The sequence below is a fragment of the Fusarium venenatum genome, assembly GCF_020744135.1.
Source record: "Fusarium venenatum strain MPI-CAGE-CH-0201 chromosome Unknown EDB82scaffold_2, whole genome shotgun sequence".
NCBI lineage: Eukaryota > Fungi > Ascomycota > Sordariomycetes > Hypocreales > Nectriaceae > Fusarium > Fusarium venenatum.
Window position 1 is genome coordinate 8,441,192 of NW_027072130.1, and position 25,851 is coordinate 8,467,042.

Consider the following 25,851-nt stretch of genomic DNA (forward strand, 5'->3'; position numbering starts at 1 on the left):
TCGCCGATAATAATTGAAGAGAAATCACCTGAAGCACTATGGAACTCTCAATTGCTGGGAGTCCTTAATGGCAATGACACGCGCCGTGGAACTCGGCCCTCAGTGTAAAGGCGTTGCAATCTGACAGGTTCTACAGATTCGAACAATTACTTCAAATGATGATGTGATCGGTTTTCCAGGCTCGGAAAACGACCCCGTAGCCATGATCTCAGTGAATTTTAAGTATTTGAGTAATGGCTTCACAAGAGAATATTCGTGGAAGAACAGCAGTCTACACTTGTGCAAAGCACAATATCACAAATCGTCATTCTCATTATAGAAAGACATCTTGTATTTCATAGAATTAATACAAAGAAAGTATGTGGGGGAAAATCGTCGAACGAAACAAAACCCCTACAACTTCCCCAAATAAAAACACGATGACCCCAGACACATCGGAAAGATATCCAAATCCGTAACATTCCAACAACTACCACCATCGATCATGAATCAAAACGAAACAGAAAGTGGGCCAAAGCCGAAACTAAACCCTTCCTCATTATTCTGTCTTTTGTTAGCCAACAATTCTACAGGTCAGGTGGCGGCTGCTTCATCAGGACAGGACCATCATCGTTATCATCCCAGCATTTCTGCCACTCTTCAGATGGCACCCAGGCCTCTTCACGAGCGCGAATAATGGGGGTGACATCGATTATAGCAGGACCATCAGCCGAATGGAAAACATGTCTCACCTTGATCGCGTCGTTCTTGCCGTTGAGGGTATCCATCAGCGAAGGCTTCCTTGACAAGGAGCGAGCCGGACCCGATGACTCAGTTGGAAGGCCAAGTCTGGAGGATACTTTCTGGGTTGCAGTGTCAATGAGGCGAGGCAAGTAAGTCTTGGCGGCTTGCTTGGCAGTGTCGAGAGCAATGGGTCCGAGTTTCTGGACCGTGTCCTTGATGAAATCGAAAATGCCTTCCGCCTCGCCGGTCTCGGGGTTGATGGGCTTGAGCTTCTCCAACTTGTCAGAAGGAAGAGTCATTAACGCTTGAAGAGCCGTGTCGGCCATTACAGCACGCTTGAGCAGAATCTTGGTGGCTTCCTCATGCTCAGGGGAAACATCCGCGACAGTGGACTCAGCTCCCAGTGACTTTTTGATGAGGCCGCCAAGACCTGACAGAGCGGCTGATGCGGCTTGAGAAGCAAGGGGCTTGGCGAACTTGGCTCCCGCGTTGAGAACGGGGCCAAGCCAGTCAAACATACCCTCTTCTCCTGCCACCTGGCGTGTCGGTCCCATGAGGCCTTGGATGAAAGCAGCTTCCTCTCCGCCGACGGTGCTCTCTGACATGTCGAATCCAAGACTTCGACGTGGCTGGTTGTGGAAATCCTTGCCAAAGCGAGTCTTGACGGGTTGCTGACTCTCGCGAATGAACGACTGGCCGCACTCGGCGACGATCGGAGCTACTACTGGGGCGAGGTAGTCAACCTTTGGTGCATCAACTCTCCAAATGCGTTCCATCTTGCTAACCACCTCAGTGAGTCCCTCGGTATGCTCGGATGCAAGGATGGCTTGCAGAGCAGCCTCGGCGAGCAAAGCACGCTCTGCAGTGCCGTCGGTCTTGATGTCGGGATTGTCGGAGACTTCGCTCTCCGCAAGTGAACCCAACAGGCCGCCAACAGCGGGACCGAGGATGCCGCCAACAGGGCCCAAGAAAGGAGAGGCAAGGGGAATGATCTTGGAGCCGACATTGGCAATGGTTTTGAAGACGTCCAGGAAACCCTCTTCTCCAGCTTCAGAGTACTGAGATTTGACAGTCTTGTTCTGGATGCCTTGTCCATTCACGCCGTTCTGAACGATCAGATTAGTGGCAACACCAAAATTGATGGGCAAACTTACGGTAGGGTATGAAGTTGGCTTGTTGATAGCAGGCTGGATAGTGACGGTCTGAACTTTGGTGTCGACAATGCGGACGTCGCCGATATCTCCGAAAGTAGAAGGCATGCTGAACAAACGAACAAATGATTCATAGTCATTTCCGTAAGGGCTCCCGATGGCATTGCCCGAGTTGCTGTCAGTACCACCACCGCCATAGCAATGGGTTCCAATGGAGACCAACTGTCCATTCGCCTTTCGAAGGATTGGAGCGCCAGACTGCCCTAGTGAGTGTTAGTCTGTGTTTCGAAGGTTTCCGACATATATAGTTATTCATCTTACCTCCGAATGTTGAGATCTGATACTCAACCATGTGACGAGTGCTGTCCGCAATATCGTAGTCATTCTTGGCGTACTCCTCATACATTTGAGCACCCTTCTCTTCGTCACCACTCTCTGGGTCCTTAAGACTCTTGTCTCCAGGGTATCCAACAACACCTAGAAGAGTCTTGTGGCCAGAAGGTGGAGTGTTGACATAGTTGAAAGTCCTCAGATTCCCAGTGAAGGCTCTGTCGACCTGAATAAAGGCAAGATCACGAGGACGGTTGCCCGAATCCTGAAGCCATTCCTCGGTGGAGATGACCTTGATACCGTACCGAGCCTGAACTTGAGAAGTCTGGAGAGAAGCACGACCGTTATATCCGATGAAGCACCTGATCTGGCTCGCTGCTCCGTAGCGACGTCCCCAGTCATAAACAACATGACCGGCGGTGACGAGAACATCGGGGCGAATGAGCCAGCCAGTACCCATCATCCAGACTGGCTTACCTTTGCCTTCGAATCTGGCTTGAATCTTGACAATGGCTATGAGACGGAACTCTATGAGCCATTTTCTGATAAGAGAAGACGGTTGAGGTGTCACTTACAACGGTACTTTCCCCCCTCAAGAAAGTCACTAAAGTCAACCAAAGCACGCTGGTCTTCTCCAATGATAGACTCCGAGCTGCCCTTACTTCCATCATCGGGAATGATGGTAGATTCAGCAGGGTGGTTGGTGGTTGGAGGAACGAGCTTCCAGACTGCGGCACGGCCAGGCTTTGATGAAGGTGAAGACATATTGAAAGATTAATGTGAAAAGATCTGTGAAGTATTTCTGAAAGTGTTTGAAGGAGTTTGATGTTGAGAGTTGTTGTGATGGATTCTTATTCCTGGGGAAGAGAGTGGTTCTTATACCCACCATCTATGGCGTTTGAGCGTCTCGATTGGGAGACAAGCATTCTGCCAGGTACTCGATCACAAGATCCTACTCCGGCTTGAGTTTGTCAGAGTATCTCCTCATTTTCATCTGAAAGATAGGAAGGCATCGTTCCAGTGCACGAATCCTGGTTAGCCTCACAGGTGCTATCACACCAATGTTTCACTAGGACACCTTCGAATTGCACTTTTCCAAGCGTCAGCCAGCCACTAGAGTAATATCACATTATCACATTGTTGATTCTGTTATCACGATGGATTTGCTTTGATCCCATCTTCAGCCACCCTCTGGACAGCCGTCACATTCTCAGTCGACATACCCCGACGAGGATCGTCAAATTCCTAAATTAAGCAGGAATCTCCAAACTTGCCCCTGCGTATGATCCCCGAAGTCCATTATCCTATCGAGATCGAAGCAATATCACATACCATTTTGAACCTATCCCTTCTTCATACGCTACGAAATGGTTGTGGTCCCGATTTGCGAAAGTTCCTTACCCCATTATATACACGTAATGAAGTACCTCGGAGAAAAATAATGAGATTCATGGTCGTTGAAATCAGATTATGACTAGCTACAGTGCATTGTCAGTACAGCGTTATATAGAAGGTAATCATTTTATTGACTAGATGATCTAATTCTATTTCTCCGTGAAATAGATCAAAGTCATATAGCGTTCAGCTCAGTTCTATGATTATATATCAGATCACCATGAACATTACCCTTAATCAAGCTCACTATTCGTATGTGATGAATCGTAAAGTCTTCAAGGATGCTCTTGGAAATGGTGACAATATATGATTCGATAAAAGAGTTCTCAAGCCTCAACCTATAGTCAGTATTTCATTTTAGCTAGTAATGTTTGACTCGACTTATTACGCTTTGGGATACGAGAGACCCATATAGGAAGTAGCCACAATATGTCTCAGTATTTAACTCAGCTGCTGTGAAAACGCCCACGCTAGTCCCCATTAATCGTGTCCGGGTCGCTCTTGGAAAGATCCAGGGGCTCAGATTAATCGCATCATATGTACATTTATTCAGCTGATATTCCAAGAAGAGGCACGCTTAGCCCAGCGTGTGTGATGAACATCGAAAGATGTGGCTTTGACCACTCGTTCGTATAGCACTAAACTCGATATTCATGAGAGGCAACAGCCTAATGGGGATCAATAACACACCTAGTAACAGTAGAAAAGATCTTCTTACCTTGTTCCACTATACCCTTTACATAGACTATCAGCCAGCCGTGACTGGAAGAGAATGGCTGAACCAAATCCAAAAATGTACCTATCATCTTTACATGTAGCGTTACATATAGCGTTCAGTAGTTCTAATTGCGAGGAGACAATGAGTTTGTACCTTGTTTTGTAAGGTATCTCCATATAACCTGAAGCTAATAACACGCCACTTATAGACGCAGAGCCTTATTTATCAAGTGTAGGTTCATCACATTTCATGGCCCAAGCAGTGGCATAGCTGAAGATGCATGTCTTAGGATAATATGTACCTTGCCTTAATTAATGAAATTTGTGCACAGCGGCGTTGAATCACTATTCCCATTTCAGATATAGAAAAGAGAAAACAGCCAACAGCCTGGAATAGATAAAATGCAAAGATACATTTATTGTAACTGGGACCAAAAACGGAGGCGTAGTGATGTCTTTGGTAGGCGGTAAGGTCAAGCAAGTGCTATAAATGGCAGAATGGCCCGTCAATTCTGTGCCCCCTGTCAAAAACTGTGACGTGTTGAACGATCAACAACGTATGGACGAAAAGGATGTGATTTATTGAATTATACGCAGTGCTGCGCAAATTTTGAAAGCTTCCTACCCTTTCTTGTAAATTGGTGTTACTCATTCCATAGCGTCTGTATCCTTGCTCATTGTGAAGTAGGGGAATGCAGTCGAGGGTCACAACCTTTGACAGCAATGCTTAGACGTCTCCATCGTTGGTATTGGCACATTGTAGATCGCAACATTTTACTCTCAGAGCATCGGCTCAATCACTACATTCATGAAGGGGGACTTATTACCCATCCCTTGTTGAACTCGTGTGGAATTAATCTGCATTGTGCTTATTTTCTGTCTGAATTCGTCCTTTGGCTTGATCCCATGTCCTCTTCACCAGAGAGTCCAGCCGCCTGTATCTCCACAAGGTACAATATCACTGAGTGTTACTCAACTTAATCCCAGACCCCGACCTAACAGCATGGTTAGGGTGGGACGTTCCCGTTCTCATAATAACAGGCCCAGAGCGACCTGTGTGGCTCGAGTTGTACTCTGCGATATTGTCACGCTCACAGTAAGTCTTGGGGACAGAGAGATATTTTATATCAGTAAGAACAAGTCAATGGAACCAACAATATTGGTTTCAATATAGGAAAGCCAAGGTCAGCCTATATGCATCCAGCCCTGACGTTTATAGACAAACACAGGATCTTGCTTAAGCTGTAGGCAAGAATGGAGTTTTCCGTTAGAAACCTGTGACTAATCGAGATAACACATTCCCCGATTCGCCACCTCTACCACCAACCATTCATAGGTCCTAGATATCTCCCGTTCAGAGTAGCAGAGCCATAGCGCCAACCATGAGATAGCCGACAGTGCCGTCGATTAGGCTACAGGCACCTGCATCATATGCACCAGTACTTTCGGTATTACCATAGTCGGTGTACTGGTCTGAAGCTTCGTTGTCGGTGTTACTAGATCCTTCGGTGGTGTTAGCAAAGTTATCAGCAGTGGCAGTGGGCTCATCAAAGACTTACTGTCATTGGCCTCGCAATTACAGTCTTTGCCGACAGGGTATCAGCCAGGAATTCCGTCATCGCCTACGTGGCATACAGTTCCAGGTTCGCATCCACTGGCAGCAGCAGGGAGGCAGCAACTATAGGAGTTTGGAATGCAGCCATTGGCGCAGACTTCATCGCCTTCATCGCACAAGGACTGACGAGGGCCGAGAAAAGGGATTGTGGCATTGACACATGTCGTAAGTGTGAGAGAAATGAGAAGGTATTTCATCTTTAGGATATAGGTTCGTAGGAAGATAAGCAATAGAAACAATCCTGGACCGGGATTAAGTTAATTTGATTGAGGTTGAAAGAGGAAGAAGTTGCTTCTGTCTGTACGGCTTGACAGAAGCTTCTTTTATAAGTCACCGACATTATCGAGTTCAAGCTGGATGAGTTGCGCCTATGTTGGAAAACCTAGGCTTGATGTAAAGATTTGTTAGAAACTTAATCTGCGTGGACAGATTAACCTTTATTAATAACCTTGAAGAAACTGAGAAGTCCTGGGCAAAAGCTTAAGTGGTCAAAAGAAACAAAAGTAGGGGCTTATGCAGTATAGTAAAGTGTAGATAGTGAGACAAGACTGAACGTGTATGAATTGGGGATATCATGAGGATACCCAGATATTAGTGCACCTTCTCGTATCTGACTAGATGGTGCCGTATGGCTTTCAGGCTGATGATCAGTTTGGCAGGGCTGAAACGGTTTTTAGTGTGACCTGAACCAGGCGCTGCCCCGTAGCTTTCAAACTAATATTGGGTCAGATAGAGTTGGGTAAACTGCATTAAAATACAAGAAATACAATCTAGATGCAACCTGGCACAGTTATCCTTTGATTTTTTTTGAGTTACTATTGTCTATGGCAATAGAGATAATGCAATAGATATCGGCTTTGCAGTTCTTCTTTCTAGGCCACTGACTTACAATGACGGGAGCAACCCGTTACCCTGGAGTTCGTTAACAGGGCTTGCTTTATTAACTCCTTACGATTCCAGACTAATCCAATTTTAATCTTCAGTTATTCCTATTAAAGAATAAATTTAGCTGACATAGAATAATTGGCCATGAAATGTTTCAAAGAGTCAGAGTGGGCGACAAGGGAATTTATCATTATCAGTTAAATGTCGTGAGGTCTAAGTGGAAATAATTGAGCTAAACCCAGCAGGTCAGTAGTCTTGGATCACTAACAGATTTACAAATAAAGGGAATAATATTATCATCATTTGTACAAGCTAGATAAATATTGATTTTTTTCTAGAAATAACAATACATTGCCAGTGCCCGCCAGGTGTGAAAACTGTGCATTGCATAACCCCTAAAAAAGCAAAGTTTTGGCACCTGAAGCAGTGGCGATACTTTCATCCCACAGCAATCTCCAGATCGCCCCTCATTGACACGCAATGAAACACGTCTCCTAAACAAGCGATATTTTTTGTTCACGATGCCCAAGGTACCCGCTGCCAGCGCCTGGGCAGGAGCTCCTCCGGTCGCAGAAGACGGCTTCGCATTCGCCGAAGGTGTATTTTTCGCCCAAGCTTCAGGCCAAAACCGTCATCGACGCGCTACAGCTACCGAGCTCAAGGAACACTTCACCTCGGGCAACGACAAGGACCACCCCGCGCACTGGTTCGAAGCCCAACTCATCCACTATGGCCTTCAGCCCTCAAAGACAAAGTCGGTCGCGCGCATGCGGCTCTTCGATGCTGTTAATGCGGGTGACCTAAAGGTACCTGCTAATGTTAGCAAGCTTGAGACAAAGCTCAAGAAAGAATGGACGAAGAACGATCGAGAGGCCAAAAAGGGCGCGACAAGCAGCAAACCTGCCCCAAAGACACCAGTCGCGAAAACGGAAACGAAGAGCACGGCTGGAACAAAACGAAAGGCAAGCGACAACGACAATACCGCCGCCGTAAAGAAAGCAAAGACAACAGCGCCTAAAGCATCAGCGCCCAAGACCGCTACACCAAAAGCAAAGGCTCCACCGAAAACGACAGCAAAAGCGACCGCAAAGACCACTACCACTACCATGACAAAGACTACGACTACGACAAAGACTACAACCACGACAAAGGCCACGACGAAAGCCCCAGCGAAACCAGCGACAGAATCCACAACGCCAGCAAAGCCACGAACTAAGCAAACCGCCCACTGTAGCAGGGGAGGTACCTCTCGGGGACCCGGTCGCAATGCGGCAGCAAATGCAAGTGCCTCGGAACCAGCCAGACCGCCGCCGCAGATGGCGCGACGAGGCGGCGCTTTCACGGCCCGGGGCCGTATCCCCGTCCAACGGGACGACTTTGACCAAGCTCCACCCCCATACTCGGAATCTCGAGAAGAAGACCACTATTCCGACGGAGACTCTCCGAGGTACGGCTACAATTCTCACGAAAGTGACCAAGGCTCTCCGAGGTACGGCTATGACTCTTACGAAAGCGACCAAGACGATGATGACAGCCTGGCACCTTTGGGTCTTCTCAACGGTGACTACGCATTTGTCTCAAGCGACGTTACAGAGCAGTGGAGCCATTATGATCTCGACGATTTGGAGTTGACTCTCACGCTCGCGGGTAATGAACTTTGGGGAAGATTTAACCTCGGCGTGTACAGAGGCGTTCTGCGCTTCGACGAGCGCCCGATGAGATCATCGCACGACAGACTCGAGTTCACATGGCGGGGTCGTGAAGATCAGGGACCTGTCATTTATGGCAACGACAATACTGGGTGGATGGAGTTTCTTGGCAACGGTCGTATCAATGGCTGTCTTGATCATCAATCTCTTGCATTCCGCGCCCGAAGAATTGAAGGTCAAGGAACACGAAGTAGAATTGATGCTGGATCTTTGCAAGATGAATGGAGTGATTACACGTATGACTTGTACGAAGAGGAGAATCGGGCTCGATGGTGAATAAGCCCCAAGCCTGAAAGTGGCACAGTGGCTTGGTATGGGGGTCTTGTTTTTTTCGCGGGGAAGTTGTCTGTACGAATTGGTTGCATGTAGTGTCGATCCATTTTTCCGACATGGAAGAATCCTCAATAGTTGAGGGAATTTGTTCAACAATAACAGAAACAAAACTCCTGAATCTTATATTACAGGGAAGTCTTGTTTTAAATGATGAGTTGTCTTAATACACCGACTTTTATTTCCTTGGTCAAAGCACGCGGCAATGTCCGAATCGCATTGAAAAAGGTACAAGCGGAGCAAAACGGAATGTGACAAGGATGAAGCCAGCGCCCAGCATTTCCCCCGTCATCTCTCACCAGAGGCTTTTAGAAACAAGTATCTTTTCTCCTATCTTTGCCTCTTTTTATTCCCATGTCCCCCTCTTTTTTCTTGTCGCCTTTTTCTTCTCTTTTCTAGTATCGCTTTCACACTCTCCTTAAATGCTTTTTATACAACAAAATGCATCATGAGCGCCATTCGAGGCTTTCTCAACGTCTTCAAGGCCCGCAGTGTCCCTGTACCTGCGGGGCGAATCATCAACCTTAAACCCCTCAGCGACTCCAGCACCAACGCTCGCGTGGGGAGCGCATTTCTCGAACGCTGCAATCCCTTTAGAGATATTCCCAACGATGCGCGACTCGAAAACACCCTCTGCGAAGTTCGCTACATCGACCGTACCCTGCGCGATTTGATGGTTCCAACCTCTTTGCCCGGCGACGATTATAACCTCTGCTCCAAACTGCTGCGCAGTCTTGAAACGCGTCGCGATTTGACGTGGTTGGTCCTCCGCGAGACGGATATTAGGGATACAGTCAGCGCTATTGCGCGCAGAGGTGGACGAAGAGCTCCTATTCCTGATGAGCCTCATGATCTTCAATCGAGGGTCAAGGCTCTTGAGCGACATTGGTCAGCGCTGGAAAAATGCCACACCAAGCTTAGAGAATGGGAGCCCAAATACGCCACCCAAGCACAACCGCCATTGTTAGAAGGGCAGGAAGAATATGCGCTCGACTTGAACGACGAACAAGCCACACATGCGGAAATTGAGTACCGCGAATGGCGCTCTGATCGAGATAGAAAGGTTTCATACCTAAAAGTCAACCCACCCGAGCCATCTGCCTTTGTACCCGTCGAACGTCGCGACATCCAAACCGACGAAACATGGAACATCCTTCCTACATCAAATGGTCACTACGGGAAGCGCCTGTTACCAGTCTGGACACCCATTCTCTTCCAAGAAGTACCGCTCGAATGGGAGAGTCCCCAAGGACGGTTATTGACTACAAGAGCGGAAAGGAGACGGAGAGATGAGTTTCGCAGAAGAGAGAACAACAGAAGAGAGAAGAAGTACGAGTTTCAAAAACAACTTCTGAAGCAGACGAGCGAGGCATGATACACATTAGCGATTTGGACATTTTAATGATTGGGATATTGGGGTTTTTACATATACAGGAGAATTGGCGATTTATAGCTTGACTATTCAACATATATGAGCAGGCTACAGAAGAGGATCTTTCACATCGATCACAGAATTTACACAATATATACTACCAACAAAGACTCCTCAGTTGAGATAACACAGTTAGGAATCATGCCGGGAGCAATAAGCTGAATGTCACATGACCCGATTGTTCGTACCGCACCCGGCTTCGAGCTTCCGTCACTATGACTTTGAGTCTGCGGATTTAACTTTCTAGTTCAGGTAGCTGCCCTGTGAGTCACGTTTGTATCGGGAGAATTCGTCTTATCGAGCGGAAACCGCACATAAATAAAGACCCCGGCGACAGTGAGTAGAAAGTAAGACTTTAATTTTGATAACGCTGAAAGTATCAGCAAGGCACAATGTTTAGGCATAAGATAAAAAAAACCATCAAGGCAGTTTTAGTCAAATAAATAGAGACCTTGTTCATACAATTCAGAGCCATCAGAGTCATTTGGATCGTTGTCTTCCAAAAACTCATTGTTGTCCTTTACGGATTTTACCGCAACTGCTTCCACCAAGGCGTGGACCGCTTCAAAGGTAGGTTTCTCGCCTTCTGGTTTCCCAAGCCCCTCTGTCAGAAATCTTCCCACGTCAGGGCCAAGTTCCTGAACAAGTCCCAGTAACTGGCTTTTCTTGACGTACTTGCCACCTGTTCCCCAGTAACGTGTATACTTCCGGAGTTCATGTTGCACGTGTCGGGCGTTCAAGTCACCTCTCTAATATGTATGGAGAATTGCATTCAGGAACGTCTACTAGATGTATCGTTCCAGAGGCCGGAAGTCAGTCATGAAGATTAGTCTTCGGTTGTGCAGATCGATAAGGCGCGTGATATCCTTCCCGAAAAAGAACTCGCATAGGCGTAATTTCACCTCTGCATGCTGTTTGTCGATAACAATGATCTTGTAGTCTTTCACAGATCTATCCTCCCATGCTTTGGCCTTTCCACATTCGGCGTTGTTGAAAGGTTGCCAATGGTCAATAGGTTCAAGATCAATGTCTGGTACGATGGCAATGTACCCCTTATCAAGTGCCTCCTTAATCTTCGGGTTTGTGAAAAGACCATTGTGCGGGGTGAAGACTTCGTTTATTTCACCTTTCTCTGCACCGAAGATTTCATTCATGAAGACTTTTTCAGACCAGGGGAACAGGTGGGCAGGCTTTGTAACAACTTCATAACCCCACTGTCCAAGAATTGGATCCCAGCGGAAGTCTTCTTTGAAATATTTAGGACAGTACTTCTCCACCATTTTGGAAATCATCATTTTCTCGCTTTCAAAATGAAGCGACGAGCCCTCAATTTCCGATGTTGTAAACAATCGTTTGAAAGATTCGTAACTGGTAAAGCGTTTGTGGATTCTTGATTTGTGCTTTCTCATAAGTTTCTCCCACTGTGTCCAGCTGTCATACCGCAACTTGAGTTCATAGGCTTCCGATTGACCGTACCATATTTGGTATCTTTGATGAGGCGTGTCAAACTTGCCCAGTGCAATTTATGCTGCGACCTGGGCTGTTCGGATGTGGAGTCGGGAAACTTCCAGGCAGGCATTCCAATGCTTGTCATCATTCATCGAAGTATCAGACATGAGCTTTTTACGTGTTACTTGTAGTCGATTTTCCAGATCCGAAAAGCTATCGCACAATTCTGGTGTGCTCAAGCTGGAGCATTTGTCACCGTATGGTTGACATACTCCCCAGATGTTCGGATCGGGGCTTGTTCGGAGTCCCATGTTAATAAGCTATGGGTAGCAGAAATGTCAGGCTCCGAGTCGTTTTGATTGATTGTTTGGGTAGTGATTGTGAAGGTGTTTGACAAACTTGGTGGTTGAGGGTTGAAAGAGGAAGAAGTGGCTGCTGTGTGAACAACTCGACAAATGCTTCTTTTGTAACACAAAACATAGAGTTCAGTGACTTTCATATTGACTGCAGGTAGTTGAATTTTCATTTGTGTATGTTTATTGGAAAGTGAATTATCGCGAGACAACTTTAACAATAACTGTATGAGGATGAGCAACAGGTGGTTGAAGGTTGTATGGACTAACTGTCTGAAGGAGAGGAAGGGGAGACGATGAATATGAAAATGACATGCTAAAGCTAGACTTACAACAGATGATGTTCGTATTCAAGAAGGTGCGACATCTTACTCCTTTCTTTCATCTTAAATGTACGCGAGTGTGGCTCTACTTGGTTGCTCCGCCTCTGAAGTCTAATACCGACTTTTGCCCTGGCTCTAAAGCTTGAAGTTTCGAAAGTAGGGCTCAAGAGTAACCTTATTCTCGAGACCAGCGAGCTAACCAATACGCTCAGATGCCGGTAAGCTGAGTTGAGGACGTGATATTTGCACCGAGATGTCGCCCGGCATGATCATCTTCGGCCACATAGCGTGCAGATAGGGGCCTGCTCCAGTATTTTGAAGTGAAGATGAAGCTTTTACAACCTGGGGTATTGATCCAGGCTTAGTGAGGTTTCTTGATGAATTGGGCGTGTTCCAATCCTGTTCATGCTGGGAGCCAAAACTATGATGCTCGTTACTACCCTGCATTCTGTAGGATGAAGAGAAATAAGGTGGTTTTACCGTTAGCTTGGACTTTCTGGAATAAAAATGGAGCTCAATGTACATGTATTTCCAGTCCTTCAATATAAGTGGATAAAAGATTCTTAAACCGCCTATCACTAATACTAAGCGTTGTCAAGCTTCACTTTCTATCCTCAGTGGTATAGCGGAAGAGTTCCCTCCACCGAAGCAAAGGCCTTCTCCAGCATATCTAAGCCTTCGTCGATCTGCTCCTCCGTGACAGAAATAGGTGGCGCAATACGGAAAACTCCCCCGAAACTCTGGTGAGTAGACAAGTTCGCCCAGACACCCAGCTCATACGCTTTATCCCCAATCTTCGCAGCAAGATCCAACGCTGGCGTTTTACTCTCCCTATCTGTAACAATCTCCACACCCGCCAAAAGACATCTCCCACGCACGTCTCCGATACAACCATACCGCTCCTTCAATTTATATAACCCGTTGAAAAGTCGTTCTCCAGACTTGCGAGCTCCTTCAATGACGTTATCGCGCAATATAATCTCAAGTACTTTATCACCGACGGCCGCTGGGATTGGATCATTGACATGTGTCGTAATGAAAAAGAACCCTTTTTCTTTGCACACTTGGTTGATATCATTGCTGGTCACAACTGCACTAAGTGGCAGACCGTTTCCAAGTGTTTTAGAGAGAGTGAGGATATCCGGAACGATCCCATGCTGTTCAAAAGCGACAAAGCTACCGCATCGACCGATACCAGTTTGTGCTTCGTCAACGATAAGAAGCATGCCCCTCTTGACACAATGTTCTTTCAGTGCTTTCAGATAGCCTGGAGGTAAGACATGCATGCCGCCTGAGCTTTGAACACACTCGACAATGCAGGCAGCCAAAGAGCCGCATGATTGTGAGTCAATCATGTCAAAGCCGTAATCAAGCTCAGTTTTCCAGTCGTACGATCCGTCCGGCATCCTGAAAATGGAACGGTAGCTGTTGGGACGGGGTAGCATATGCATGCCTGGCATCAATGGTCCATGACCTTTACGACCCCAGTGGTATTGTGCCCCAACAGCCTGAGCTGTCATACCATGCCACGATGCTCCAAGAGCCACGACCTCGAACTTTCCAGTATACATCTTTGCCATTTTGATAGCGGCTTCATTGCTCTCGCCTCCGGTAGACAAGAAGAGGGCTTTATCAAGACCAGGAGGAAGAGCGCTGCAGAGTCGCTGTGCAAGAGAAATGACGGGTGGCGAGATCATTCCAGAAAAGAGGTGATCCAAGTACATGGCGTGCTTGGTGATGACCTCAACGATCTCGGGATTACCATGGCCCAACAGACAAGACATTTGGCCTGATGTCCAGTCCAGGATCCTTCGGCCAGAGGCGGTGTAAATGTACGTTCCAAGGGCACCGACTATTACATCTTGATGGAAATCAGTTCCGTAAAAAGCCAAGTTCTTAGCAGCGGAAACCGAGAGACTTTTCTGATCGGCGTTTTGATATAGGGACGGAGGTTTTCCCTGATGATGAATGTCGGATGATGATTTGTGAATAGCCATGGTAGCAGAATGCAGTGTATTGAGAACAGTGTTGAGGAACAGGTTTCGACTCAAGAGCAAAGTCAAGATATAGATAGTAGAATGCAAAATACTGTGATGATTCGTTTGACATAAGTTGAGGTCTATTGATCCTTTATAAGTAACGAAACCATTCCCATCCTCTGCTTCCGAATACTTCTCCTCGGCCTGAGGCCCCGGGGCCGAATATCCACCTCACGGGTCAAAATATGGGGCTGTCGGTCACAGGCTGTGAAACCGAGCCCAGGTACAAACTGCACAATTAGATCAAACCGACTCAATTGTTAACCTTACTTATGGGGATTGCCAAGTTGATACTGCCCTTCACCTTTCGATGTGTCTCTGCCTTTTTAGCCACGCCACGACGACCGGCAACCTCATCCGTAGCTTGCTACCGGCATGCGTGATGGGATAAATCTCCCTTACATGTGTCCGTCAAGCTTTGACATAGGCTCTTGTCTCGATGTTAGCACTATGTAATAATGCATTTACCCTCTGCGTTTCGTAGAATATCAATTCATGTTACATGTCACTCGAGAGGCTCGGAATTACTTTACAGGGGCTGTAGATAACCCGACATGTACAGGTAAGAATTGCGAGGACAAGATGTCTCGATTAATTGTAGAAGGAAGACAGAAACAACATGTGACAGAGTTCTCTCACGTCAAGTTTCAAGTAGCATATTGAGATTCACAAACTATAGTTGAGGTTGATGATCTTTAAACAGTCTGTCGATTGGTGCTATCACATCCAGGCCGTACCATCTGCAAATTCAGCCTCCACCGTCGACTCAGAGTAAGCGACAGCATCTCTGAAAATAGACAAAGCTTCCTCCGCCTCTTCATAAGTCAGTGTCAGTGGCGGCAAAATCCGAATACAATTGCCGCTAACAGCTCCAGTTGGTCGATGACCGAGAAGTAATCCATTGGCTCGGCAATATTCGCTGATGGCACTCGCATGCTGAGGCGAAGGATACTTGCTGGATTTGCTCTGGACAATCTCAAGACCAATCATGAGACCTAAGCCGCGAACATCGCCCAGAATGTCATGCTTGGCTTGTATTTTCTCGAACTCATCTTTCAGATATCTTCCCATCACTTCGGCGTTTTGTACCAACTTCTCACGCTCGAGAATCTCAATGTTGGCGAGACCAACTGCGGCCAGGAAGGGGTCGTCAGTGTGCGAAGACGATTGATGATAGCCTAGTTCGGCAACACGGTCCGCAATCTCAGGCGTGGTGGTGACGCCACAAAGCGGGATTCCGCCTCCGAGACTCTTGGACGTGGTAATAATGTCCGGAATGACATCAAAGTGTTCAATGGCAAACCATTTTCCCGTTCTCCCAACACCTGACTGAGCCTTATCGATGATCATGAGTGCGCCAGTCTGTGTGCACCACTCGCGAATAGCCTGGACGTATTGTTTGGAGGGAATAATCATACCGGCAACGCTCATAACGACTTCAAGAATGATGGCAGCAGGTTTTCCTGTCGTGGTCCAGCGAATAGTTTCGATTCCTTGACGAAAAGCAGCCATGTCATCTTGGTCGTCTTTGTAGGGGCTGCGGTAGCTATACGGGGTGGGTATGTGTGTAAAGCCCGGCAAACCACTACCTGGGACGCTCTTGAACTTGCCACCCAACCCGGTTGCCGATAGACTGGCATGAGTCATTCCATGGTAACCACGGGTCAAAGCTACAATCTCTGTTCGGCCGGTGTACACTTTGGCCATTCGGATTGCAGCCTCTGTAGCTTCAGAGCCGGTGCAGGCGAAATAGGAACGGCTTAAATTCCCAGGCATGATATCTGCAAGTTTCTGAGCCAGCAGGATTCGAGATGGACTAGTATAACCGGAGCCTGTCTGAACAAGCTTGCCTGCCTGGTTAACTATGGCCTTGGTATAAGCTGGGTGACAGTGGCCTGTCGATGCGCAGACTTGGCCTGACTCGAAGTCAATGTAGGCTTTGCCTTCAACATCCCAGACGCGTACACCTTCGCCCCTGACCAGGACTTGAGAGATATCATATCGGCCTTTGATGCGATACTTTTTGTCGAGTTCAAGCCATTCTTGAACGGTCTGTGGAAGTTCTGAATGGTTGCCAGTAGTCATGATGAGACAAGGTGAACTTTGCTTTAACAAATTTATAAATCCAAAATCTTGCAGAAAAATTGACCGTTGGTGAGAGTTAATCCTCCGTCATATGGTGGTTACAAGGTGTTAACGGAAATTTTGAAGTCTAAGCGGCGGCTTTTTAAACATCGAAATGACCATTTTGCTACCAAGAGAATATCAGTCAAGAGGCGTTCTGCCTGTGACGGGAGCACACCTACGCACCGAGACAGATGCTCTAGTAGAGACCGACACATGGTCAAGACCCAGCGAGGGTCATCAGCAAGGTAATTGCGGTGGTTCATAGAGACTCAATACCGAGAATGTGGCTGTATGCACCACTAAACCCCCCCTTCGGGATTTTGATCCATGCCGAGACAAGCTCTCGGCAACTTGCAGTGGCGCCGAGTCTTGAAAACATTAGTCATCACTATTCATAGCAGGTTATGCAAAGCAGCTCACTTGTAGCTTCCATCACTCACAAAGCCATAAATAATCCTACCCGCTATCCTCACAAATGAGCACTCCCAGAATTTCCTTGGCCAGGCCGAGGGGCGCACGTATAGCGTTTGTGAAACACTACCATGCTCTCAGACACGCAAAAAACTCAATTTTGTGCACAGGTGCCGGAAGTGCCATTCTCGCAAGGTAAAATGCTCTGGCGGCGTTCCTTGTAACAACTGCCGCCAGGCCGAATGTACCGCTGAATGCACATATCCTAATCGTGACCGTCGCATCAAGGTCGAGCAGAGGTGACAATACTTCATGAACCTATCTGTAGAGTGTGCTGATTCTGTATAGCTACATTGATGGATTACTTGAAGAGATCGATCGTCTGCGACAAATTGCCCAACCTACGCCAGCCAGTTCTCAACCTTTAATTCCTGCCGAACGAACCAGTAACGTCGCTACAGATTCATCATTGGTTATTTCCACGCCGAGTCCCAAGGATAGCACATTACCCGCAGTCAATGCGAATTCGGTGCATTCGACAACAGAATCTGTAGATACGATCCGAAACCCACTCTTCGATGATCGTCCGTGGTTCTTCCCTTTGACTTTCGAAATGCCTATTCTCATAGGGGAAGCCACGGATGTAGCTTTCGCTACAAGATTCCGCCAAGAGATACTGGGCAAGTCTCAGAACCACTTCCCACGTCTTCAAAACGTACGCGATGAGACTATATCTTCACTGTGGACTTTAGATTCTATCTGGCCCCCTCCGTCGAGAGCTCGTTTCCTAGTCAAAGTCGTCTTTTCCACGCTTTGTCGTCGCTACTACCTTGTTCGCAAAAGCTTGACACTGTAGCTTCTAGAACAAGCAATTCGCAATCCTGCCACATGCGATTTGCTCTCTGCCTGCAAGCTGTTTGCCCTTTTCGCCCTAGGCGAAGCATACTCAACGAGAACATGCCAAGCGGAAGAAAACTTTCCTGGTATTCGATATTATATCAGCGCTACACGTATGCTTCGCGTTCTTTGTGAGGAGCCCAAAATCGATTGTGTTGAGATCATGGTCATGCTGGTAAGTTTGAATTTCTCATCACTGACAAAGTTAATGACACTGTTGGCTTAGTCTATATATTCTCTTGCCATGAACCGTCGTCACTCTGCTTATTGCATAGCGGGCTACGCGTTACGCTTCTGCATCATCATAGGTCTCCATCTGAACGTTTCTCCCCAACAACTACCCGACCGCGAACTACGAGAGCATCGAACACGAGTCTGGTGGTCAGCATATATACTTGACCGAAGTTGGGCTAGTATGTTGGGGAAACCCATATCAATTCAAGATGAAGATATTGATGTCAACATGCCTTCTGAGCTACAATCTTTACCACCTTCCGATACTGCGTCTAATGATGATTTCGCCGATACTGATAATTTCTCGGCGAGTATTCGACTAGCGAACCTAGGAGCCAAAATCACGGCGTCGCTTTATAGTAGGAGATCTCACAACACTCCCTTTTCATCACGTGTGCAGCAAGCGCTACAAGACCTGAGCCACTGGTTACAGGGACTTCCAGAACCTCTACGTAAATGCATCGAACACGTCCCCCCCGGATCTACCATGCATGCCGTCACTCTTCATTTATACTTCAATCAGGTAAGCTCGCGACGGATGGACTATGCCTACTTGATCTAACCTTCAAAGTGCCTCATTTTAGCCTCGAGACCGATCTTACTGCATGTTCTTCGCTTACGTCGAGATTCATCAATGGGCACATTAGAACCTGGAACAGAATCCATCAGTGCCAGCGCGATAGCTCTATCAGAGGCCTGCGTTGAGTGTGCAAGACGTTCGTACCGTGTTCTCTCAGACTCCTCGATCAACGGGTCATTCCCGACATTTGATTACACATATACTCAGTATCTATTTTCAGTCGCCATCGTTCTTGCCATATCAAGTGTTCTTGCAGAATGCACCACCGACGGAGATGACTTTGAGACAGCAGCGCAGATCCTCGAACAACTCGATCAGAATGGAAGCTTTGCAGCCAAAGAGTTTTGCAGACATATAAAGGCAACGAGTAATATGCTCATCCAGGTTCATGCGGAACGGGAGCAAGTCGGCCATGGTTTAGCACCTGCTTTGAATGATACCATGGGGCACGAAACAGAACTGCTTGTTGGACCGTTGTTGCAGGATTTGCTGTCACAGACGGAGTTGAATCTTCAGTTTCTCGAGGCGTCGGCCATTGACCATGGCTTTCAGACCTTTTTTTGGCCAGAGGAACAGGACGATAATTGTAGATAGCTCATGTATGACCGAGTACGTTGAAGACTAGCTGTTGCAGATGAAAATGAGGACGATTATAATTTGTTTACAAGAGTGTAGCCGTTGATATAAATAATGCCATACAGAAGAACACTGCGTATCAGTTCACTGCTATGATTACATACCAACAGTTCTATTCATTGTCAATTTCACGAATTCACCAGAGTCTAGAGCTTCCATTGTACCGTAGGTATGTCCGTTTATTATAATCAAGATATAATGAGACATTGTAATCATCTTCCACTAAGCCCAGAAACCATTGACTTTGGCACTAAGAACATACCACAATGCCACAAAACTATAGTCACACCCGCGACTAGTGATGATAGGCCTGTAAGGATGACCATCCCAGCATATTGACTAGCGGCAAAATCCTCGCGCACAACACTTGAAGTCATTAAGGCCGCACTTATCGGCCCTACCAGAATATTTCCCACGCCTTGCAAGAATACAAAGATGGCATACGTGGCCAAAAGAGAGGATGAGTTGTCTGTTACCGCCCGACCCATCGCGACACGCAATGTACCAAAACCGAACCCGCAGAAGCCGTAGATGATGGCGAAGAGGATCAGCATGGCTTTGGACTTGCCGAGACCCCACAAAGTCAACGATGCTATTCCCGCCACAAAACAGGCTGTTGAGGAAAGTATGCTGACCGGGACGTACTTGTCGGAGAGGTAGCCGAATACACCTTGTCCCACCAGTTGAGCAATGGCCATGATGGCAAGGAGGACTGCACCATCGAAAGACGAGAGACCAACTGCGTATGCATATGAGGGGAGGAAGACTGTAGGATAGAAGAATCCTAAGCCCTGTACAACGACGGAGCAGCTGTACATCCAAAATAGTGGCTTCTTGATGAAAGTCCAGTCCGTTCTTGTCAGACTGGCGATCTCAGAAGGCGGCAGACGATCCTTCAAAAGAGGTAGCAATGGTCCAGTCAGAATAACCATCGCTACAGCACAAGCCCTCAGTGTTATACGATAGCCATATTTGTGCAAAAGATCTTCGATGATGAAAGGCACAGCTGCGCCAGTCGCTCCAGATGATGCAGAAATCAAGCCAAAGGCCATACCCTTCCTCACCACCCACCAATCGTTGAGCATACCAACGATAGGGTACGTCAGTGTTACAAAGCCCAATCCGTAGAGAAAACCCTGTGTCGCAATGAGGCCGCTGACTGATGAGGTGAAGGATGCTGTCAAAAGGCCAATTATGCACAGTAGCCAACCGAACCAGATTTATTGCCTGCGCAATTTCGGATACCGTTTGGTTGCCAGAGCAGAGAACGGGGCTCCCAGATAGTACAGACTCTGTGCAAGGGTGCCAATGGTGGCAATCCTGGATTTGTCATTGCCGAACTCAGGTAGCTGGGAGTAGTGACTCTGAAAGACACCAAAAGCCATAGGGAAACCTGGAATTTGATGTCAGAAACAGCAAGCATTGGCTTTGAGTTCAAAGACTAACCCCAGAACATGGCTTCAAAAACGAAGCCTGAGATCAGAACAGTCCAAGCAGCTAATCCTCCATCTGCGGGTTTCAACGACTGCGACTGTAATGATTCATCACTTGAGCCGATGTCATTTATCGTAGCCCTGGCGCTGTCATGTTGGCGTCATTCAGCCAGTTCGACCACCTCAGTTGTAGTGGTAATATTGGTAGAACCCATGCTTCTCAGATTGCCACTGAGCAACTTCATACAGATGACGAAAAGACAATGTGAGCGAGGCGAGGGTTTAAATACTTCGATCACAATTTGGGGACGTTAGTATTGTAGTTCTCTTTTGGCCTTCCCATTTCGTCGACTGTAGAGTCCAAGGTTAGAACTTAATTGGATGGCGTTAAATGGCGCGCAGACTAGCAGGTCCATTATATCGGACGGAGTTGGAACTCCGCTACCTCCATAGCAGCAGTAAGAGGCGGCTCGATCATCATTGTTGAATAATTGCCGGCCCGCCTGAGTCTATCCTGCGTCTGCCGTGAGTTGTCTTGAATACAACAGGTCATGTGCGTCAACCGTCCAGAACGAGAGTACAGTGGCAAAGACAAACGTCTGCCAGTAGTTTAATTGAATACGAAACATTGAATAGGACGTATCTCTTATTTCCACTCAACAGGTACCACTGGAGCTTTTTCTGCGACACTTAGATTAATGATTGTTGTTTGTACAGCTTCATGCCTTACACTAGCTGACTTTGCTATCCTGGACATAGTTGTCAACAGCCATTTGCGCAAATGATGCGGATTTGTCCAAGTGAACGACAAAAGGAAACACACAACAAGATGACAGACAGGCGATGGGGGGTATAAAAATAAATTACCTAAAAACCATATTCTAAGGAGCATAAAGTCACCTACCAATTTCGTCTCTTGGGCCTCTCACAAAAATACTTATTTTAGAATCATCAGAGTCATCAGAGTCATCCAAATCATCAGAAACCTCCCCTCTCAGCAGCTCTTTTGCCCTCTGCACAGATTTCGCCCTGTTCCTCCGTTTCAGTACCGATTGTCAAAATGCTCTCGACGTCATGACCAATCTCCTCCACGAAACCTAGCAATTGATTCCTCTTCACATACTCTTCCCCCAATAACAGGCCGATTTCTGGGCTTCCTCATGCTGAATATTGCGGTCATTTGTTTTGTTCCAAGCCGTTCGAAAAATTGCGTTCAGAAATGTCCACCAGATATATCGAGACCGAGGTCGGAAGTCAGTCCTGAATTTCAGTTTTCGTTCATGTAGTTCGATCAAACGCTCGAAGCCCAATACATCGAATTCATAAATCGGCCGATTAACCTCACGGTGCTTTATGTCAAGAACCATGACTTTGTACTCTTTCGGTTCCATCTTCTCCCATTCCTTGCTCCTGTCGTGTCGGATTTGTTCGTCATCGTTGGGTAGGCCAGGATTGACTGGGCAGCTTTTACGGCCCCGGGTGCACCCCACTTTTGAACGATCGGATCCCAGCAGAATTGGTTGCTTTTTGCATCAGGACAGTAAACATTCCACATCGCGGAACCCATCTTCGACTGAACGGAATTGTCCCTTGGCCTTGTCCTCCAGGCAGGTCAAACCAACTCTAGATGTTGAGAATAGGTGCAGGAATGTCTCGCGGTTAGAGTTTATGCGCTGCTGGAGTCTAGACTTCTGCTTGCTCACAGTTTTCTCCCACTGAATCCAGACGTCATGCTATAATTTGAGTTCCTGGGCTTCCGGTTGCTCGTACCATTTCTCATCATCAAACTTTATGAGTTTGATCTAAGACTCCAGCTAGACTTTTTTAACGTTGAGCCGGGATATCCGCAAGTGCGTCTCCCAACACTCGTCGCCCGTTTTGCGCTTGACAGCCTTTCGATCTTGAATGAAAAGGCTCCCAACGATTGACCGTAATTCCTTCAAGCGCTCCTCACTCACGTCTGAGTACTCTCGATCCCATGTTTGAGTTCTTCGATTCCTAGGTTGTATCTCGTTGGGGACTAATTCGATGTGGTTAGGCCGAAAGGTCTCGGTGGGATAGCGCAGGCTGTCGATAGATTCTCTTTGGACCGGCATTGTGTTGTACGAAAGCTGCGAAAGCGGTGAGTAATGTGCAGCAAGGGTTAAGAATTGACTGACTGTGATCGAGTGTTGGAAGAGGAAGAAGTTGGCTCAACAGGAGATTCTTTTCTTGAGCATAGCCGACATCATAGAGTTCGGGCAGCTGCCATATTGTGTTTGTATTGGAAAACCTAGTCTTGAGAGAGCCTTGGATTTGAAGATTTGTTAAAAACTCAATTGATGCAACTTCCCCTTCAGTCAGAAGTATAAGAGACAAAAATCGTAGGTCAATTTAGGCTCCTTATTAGAGTATGATTCTTAGGCTTGTTAGATGCTGGGGCGTTTATCAGAACTCTGTACAAACAGCATAAGCTGAGCCATCAACCTCAATTCTCCTGCAAATGATAATTCTGATACCCTGGACTAAGGTGACAGACAAATTGTGAAATAAGTTTATGTCACTTGAACTTTTGTAGATCGACGTTGATTTAATTCCCGGCTTGGCAATTATATCAGATATCAGGCTTATCTCAAGATCCTTTGTTATTCGAACTTATGATCGTTGGCCCCGCAAGTGGCCACAATAGGAAGGCGGATGTAATCCATATGCCGAACATCCGTCTTCGGATTGCCTGTCACGAAAGGATCAACGCTGCAACAAGGGTCAAGCTGTGGAACAAGAGAAAAGTCAATGACATCGGCGTCAAAAGTTCTTAAGAAGAATGATAAGCAGCCAATTTGTTCTGAATACCTAAACAGGGTTATCGCAGCGCAGATTGGCAATAAATACCATGATATTGCACGCATTTTCTCAATTATTTCGTTCAGATACTTTCTGACTTAAGGATCAACTTCAATATGGGCTTGAAAACGGTGGTTTTGACGGCTCTTAGCCTTGTCGCTTTCACAAATGCCTCTGCCATTGACGCACGGTCTACTAAGCCAGTAAACACTCAATACTACAACTCAAAGACCTCTCGTACGCTCAATGCAACCATACCATGGCTAACATCAATGCTAACTCGGATTTGATAGAATACTACGTTGAGCCAAAAGGTATCCCCGAGGTTGCTTTTGATGTCGGTGAGAGCTATGCTGGACAGATCCCAGTCGACTTGAAGAAGACCAGTTCCAAAGACCCAAAGTTTTTCTATTGGTTCTTCCCAACTGTCAACCCAGCTGGCAAGGATGATGTTGTTATTTGGTTCAATGGCGGTCCTGGATGTTCTTCTCTAGAAGGTAATTTCCCCAATATAGATTGACGTCGGACGACTAATGGGTTTCTAGGCTTCATCCAAGAGAACGGCCCCTTCAAATGGCAGTACGGAACATACAAGCCAGTTCCAAACGCATGGTCATGGCACAAACTGGCTAATGTTATTTGGTGAATTCTCCATCTTCACTCATATCTTCATTATATGCTAACCAGACCAGGGTCGAATATCCCATTGGCACAGGCTTTTCAACCGGTCATGTCACTGCTCACAACAACACGGAAACAGCGGATGAGTTCGTCAAATGGTGGAAGAATCTAGTCGACATCTTCAGCCTGCAAGGCAAGAAACTCTACGTCACCGGTGAATCCTATGCCGGTGTCTATGTTCCTTATGTCGGCGCTGCCATGCTTGATAAGAAAGACAAGGAGTACTACGACGTTCAAGGCGCCTTATACTATGATCCCGTCATGCCGTACGCTGACGAGCTTCACCTTGACAAGGCAGCTTTTCCAGCTTTCTTTAGACATTGGGAGAGTGTTTTTGCTATCCCCAATAAGAACAAGAAGATCCTTGACAACGACAACGAGAAGTGTGGGCTGGATAAGTACCGTGAAGCGCATTTGACATACCCCCCTCCTTCAAAGCCTTGGAAGGCTGTTCAGACCAAAGGATGCGACATCACTTCTCACTTTGATGAGATCATCCCTGTCATCAACCCCTGCTTCAATGTTTACCACGTCCAAGACACATGCCCTGTTCTGTGGGACATCTTGGGTTTTCCTTCGGTCGAGTACAATCCCCCCGGTGCTACAATCTACTTCAACATCCCTGAAGTGCGAAAAGCCATCCATGCCCCCGCTGCGCCAAAGAACTGGACATCTTGTTCCGGCCCTGTCTTCATCAACGATGACCCACACTATGATCCAGCCGAGCACGAGAAAAAGTTCCAAACGCTGGTCGAAAAGACCAACAACGTCATCATCGGCTCCGGAATGGCTGACTACATCATCACGTCTAACACGACAGCTTTGGCGGTACAGGGTCTTACATGGAATGGCAAGCAGGGATTTCAAAAGGCACCCAGCGACGAGTTCGTTGTGCCGATCATCAACAACACTGCTTCGAACACGGAGAACTGGGCTGGTGGTAGTGTGCAGGGAGAGGTTCACTCGGAGAGAGGATTCACTCTTGCTACAGTTAAGACGAGTGGACATATGGTGCCCCAATACGCGCCTCCCGCGGCTTTTAGACAACTTGAGCATTTACTTGGAAGAGTTGAGTCGTTGACAGAGCCAGAGCCGTTTTCGATTAACATTTCTACTTCTTTCAAGTGGCCGTACTAGTTAGCAGTTTTGAAACAAAACTCTTAGTAATTAACACATATATACTTTCTCGCTTGACAATCCATTCTCACCAGGACGTGATATGGGGTAGACGGGTCACCTACCCTGGAAGGAATTACTACATAGTCAAACCTTGACTTTAAATCCGAAGATGATCATCAGATTTGATTTTTAATTTCGTCTATATCTTTACATATAATCTTTGACAATTTTCAACAGGAGGCATTTTGATGATTAACTATTGACACCAAATGCAACTTGTAAATGAGGCTTAGAAGCAGAAATGTCTATAACGAGGTCACCGCGCAAAGACCGGATTATCATGCTCAGAGCAGCTGGGCGCCATTTATTTTATCAACGATTTTATCTGTCTGAACCCTTATCACCATGACGTAGGGAGCAAAAGCGGTAAAAATGGCAGAAACGGGCGGTGAAGAACAG

The 25,851-nt window shown here is 46.8% G+C and overlaps 10 protein-coding genes across 10 annotated transcripts; 4 read left to right on the top strand and 6 right to left on the bottom strand.

The window, feature by feature from the left end:
* Positions 1 to 298: 298 nt before the first annotated feature.
* On the bottom strand, positions 299 to 2,969 carry EDB82DRAFT_537421 (uncharacterized protein; the record flags this gene model as incomplete). Its single annotated transcript, XM_065609295.1, has 4 exons — positions 299 to 1,829; positions 1,878 to 2,137; positions 2,196 to 2,717; positions 2,780 to 2,969. The coding sequence occupies 4 exons, from the start codon at positions 2,967 to 2,969 to the stop codon at positions 567 to 569; spliced, it is 2,235 nt and encodes a 744-aa protein (XP_065465074.1). The 3' UTR covers positions 299 to 566.
* Positions 2,970 to 5,670: 2,701 nt separating this feature from the next.
* Positions 5,671 to 6,439, bottom strand: EDB82DRAFT_537422 (uncharacterized protein; the record flags this gene model as incomplete). Its single annotated transcript, XM_025736315.2, has 3 exons — positions 5,952 to 6,439; positions 5,876 to 5,885; positions 5,671 to 5,819 (listed from the first exon to the last, which is right to left on the bottom strand). The coding sequence occupies exons 1-3, from the start codon at positions 6,126 to 6,128 to the stop codon at positions 5,671 to 5,673; spliced, it is 336 nt and encodes a 111-aa protein (XP_025586934.1). The 5' UTR covers positions 6,129 to 6,439.
* A 727-nt stretch (positions 6,440 to 7,166) lies between these two features.
* Positions 7,167 to 9,046, top strand: EDB82DRAFT_502053 (uncharacterized protein). The gene has a single exon (XM_025736316.2). The coding sequence runs from the start codon at positions 7,338 to 7,340 to the stop codon at positions 8,799 to 8,801; it is 1,464 nt and encodes a 487-aa protein (XP_025586935.1). The 5' UTR covers positions 7,167 to 7,337; the 3' UTR covers positions 8,802 to 9,046.
* Positions 9,047 to 9,052: 6 nt separating this feature from the next.
* Positions 9,053 to 10,383, top strand: EDB82DRAFT_197609 (uncharacterized protein). The gene has a single exon (XM_025736317.2). It carries the CDS (start codon positions 9,304 to 9,306, stop codon positions 10,228 to 10,230), a length of 927 nt encoding a protein of 308 aa, XP_025586936.1. The 5' UTR covers positions 9,053 to 9,303; the 3' UTR covers positions 10,231 to 10,383.
* On the bottom strand, positions 10,383 to 11,567 carry EDB82DRAFT_556825 (uncharacterized protein; the record flags this gene model as incomplete). Its single annotated transcript, XM_025736318.2, has 2 exons — positions 10,383 to 11,036; positions 11,190 to 11,567. The coding sequence occupies 2 exons, from the start codon at positions 11,565 to 11,567 to the stop codon at positions 10,719 to 10,721; spliced, it is 696 nt and encodes a 231-aa protein (XP_025586937.2). The 3' UTR covers positions 10,383 to 10,718.
* A 1,459-nt stretch (positions 11,568 to 13,026) lies between these two features.
* On the bottom strand, positions 13,027 to 14,409 carry EDB82DRAFT_556829 (pyridoxal phosphate-dependent transferase; the record flags this gene model as incomplete). The annotated part of the gene is made up of 1 exon (XM_025736319.2): positions 13,027 to 14,409. The coding sequence occupies one exon, from the start codon at positions 14,407 to 14,409 to the stop codon at positions 13,027 to 13,029; it is 1,383 nt and encodes a 460-aa protein (XP_025586938.2).
* Positions 14,410 to 15,037: 628 nt separating this feature from the next.
* Positions 15,038 to 16,871, bottom strand: EDB82DRAFT_502056 (pyridoxal phosphate-dependent transferase). Its single transcript, XM_025736321.2, has 2 exons — positions 16,762 to 16,871; positions 15,038 to 16,702 (listed from the first exon to the last, which is right to left on the bottom strand). Exon 2 carries the CDS (start codon positions 16,534 to 16,536, stop codon positions 15,172 to 15,174), a length of 1,365 nt encoding a protein of 454 aa, XP_025586939.1. The 5' UTR covers positions 16,537 to 16,702; positions 16,762 to 16,871; the 3' UTR covers positions 15,038 to 15,171.
* A 146-nt stretch (positions 16,872 to 17,017) lies between these two features.
* On the top strand, positions 17,018 to 19,413 carry EDB82DRAFT_567324 (fungal-specific transcription factor domain-containing protein). The gene is made up of 6 exons (XM_065609843.1): positions 17,018 to 17,103; positions 17,160 to 17,288; positions 17,338 to 17,821; positions 17,903 to 18,061; positions 18,113 to 18,643; positions 18,692 to 19,413. Exons 1-6 carry the CDS (start codon positions 17,054 to 17,056, stop codon positions 19,292 to 19,294), a joined length of 1,956 nt encoding a protein of 651 aa, XP_065465075.1. The 5' UTR covers positions 17,018 to 17,053; the 3' UTR covers positions 19,295 to 19,413.
* Positions 19,414 to 19,548: 135 nt separating this feature from the next.
* Positions 19,549 to 21,949, bottom strand: EDB82DRAFT_546126 (major facilitator superfamily domain-containing protein; the record flags this gene model as incomplete). The annotated part of the gene is made up of 4 exons (XM_025736323.2): positions 19,549 to 20,491; positions 20,582 to 20,729; positions 20,783 to 20,867; positions 21,893 to 21,949. The coding sequence occupies 4 exons, from the start codon at positions 21,947 to 21,949 to the stop codon at positions 19,549 to 19,551; spliced, it is 1,233 nt and encodes a 410-aa protein (XP_025586941.2).
* A 1,501-nt stretch (positions 21,950 to 23,450) lies between these two features.
* On the top strand, positions 23,451 to 25,462 carry EDB82DRAFT_567327 (Alpha/Beta hydrolase protein). The gene is made up of 4 exons (XM_025736325.2): positions 23,451 to 23,829; positions 23,886 to 24,089; positions 24,138 to 24,234; positions 24,285 to 25,462. Exons 1-4 carry the CDS (start codon positions 23,709 to 23,711, stop codon positions 25,408 to 25,410), a joined length of 1,548 nt encoding a protein of 515 aa, XP_025586943.1. The 5' UTR covers positions 23,451 to 23,708; the 3' UTR covers positions 25,411 to 25,462.
* The last annotated feature ends 389 nt before the right edge of the window (positions 25,463 to 25,851 follow it).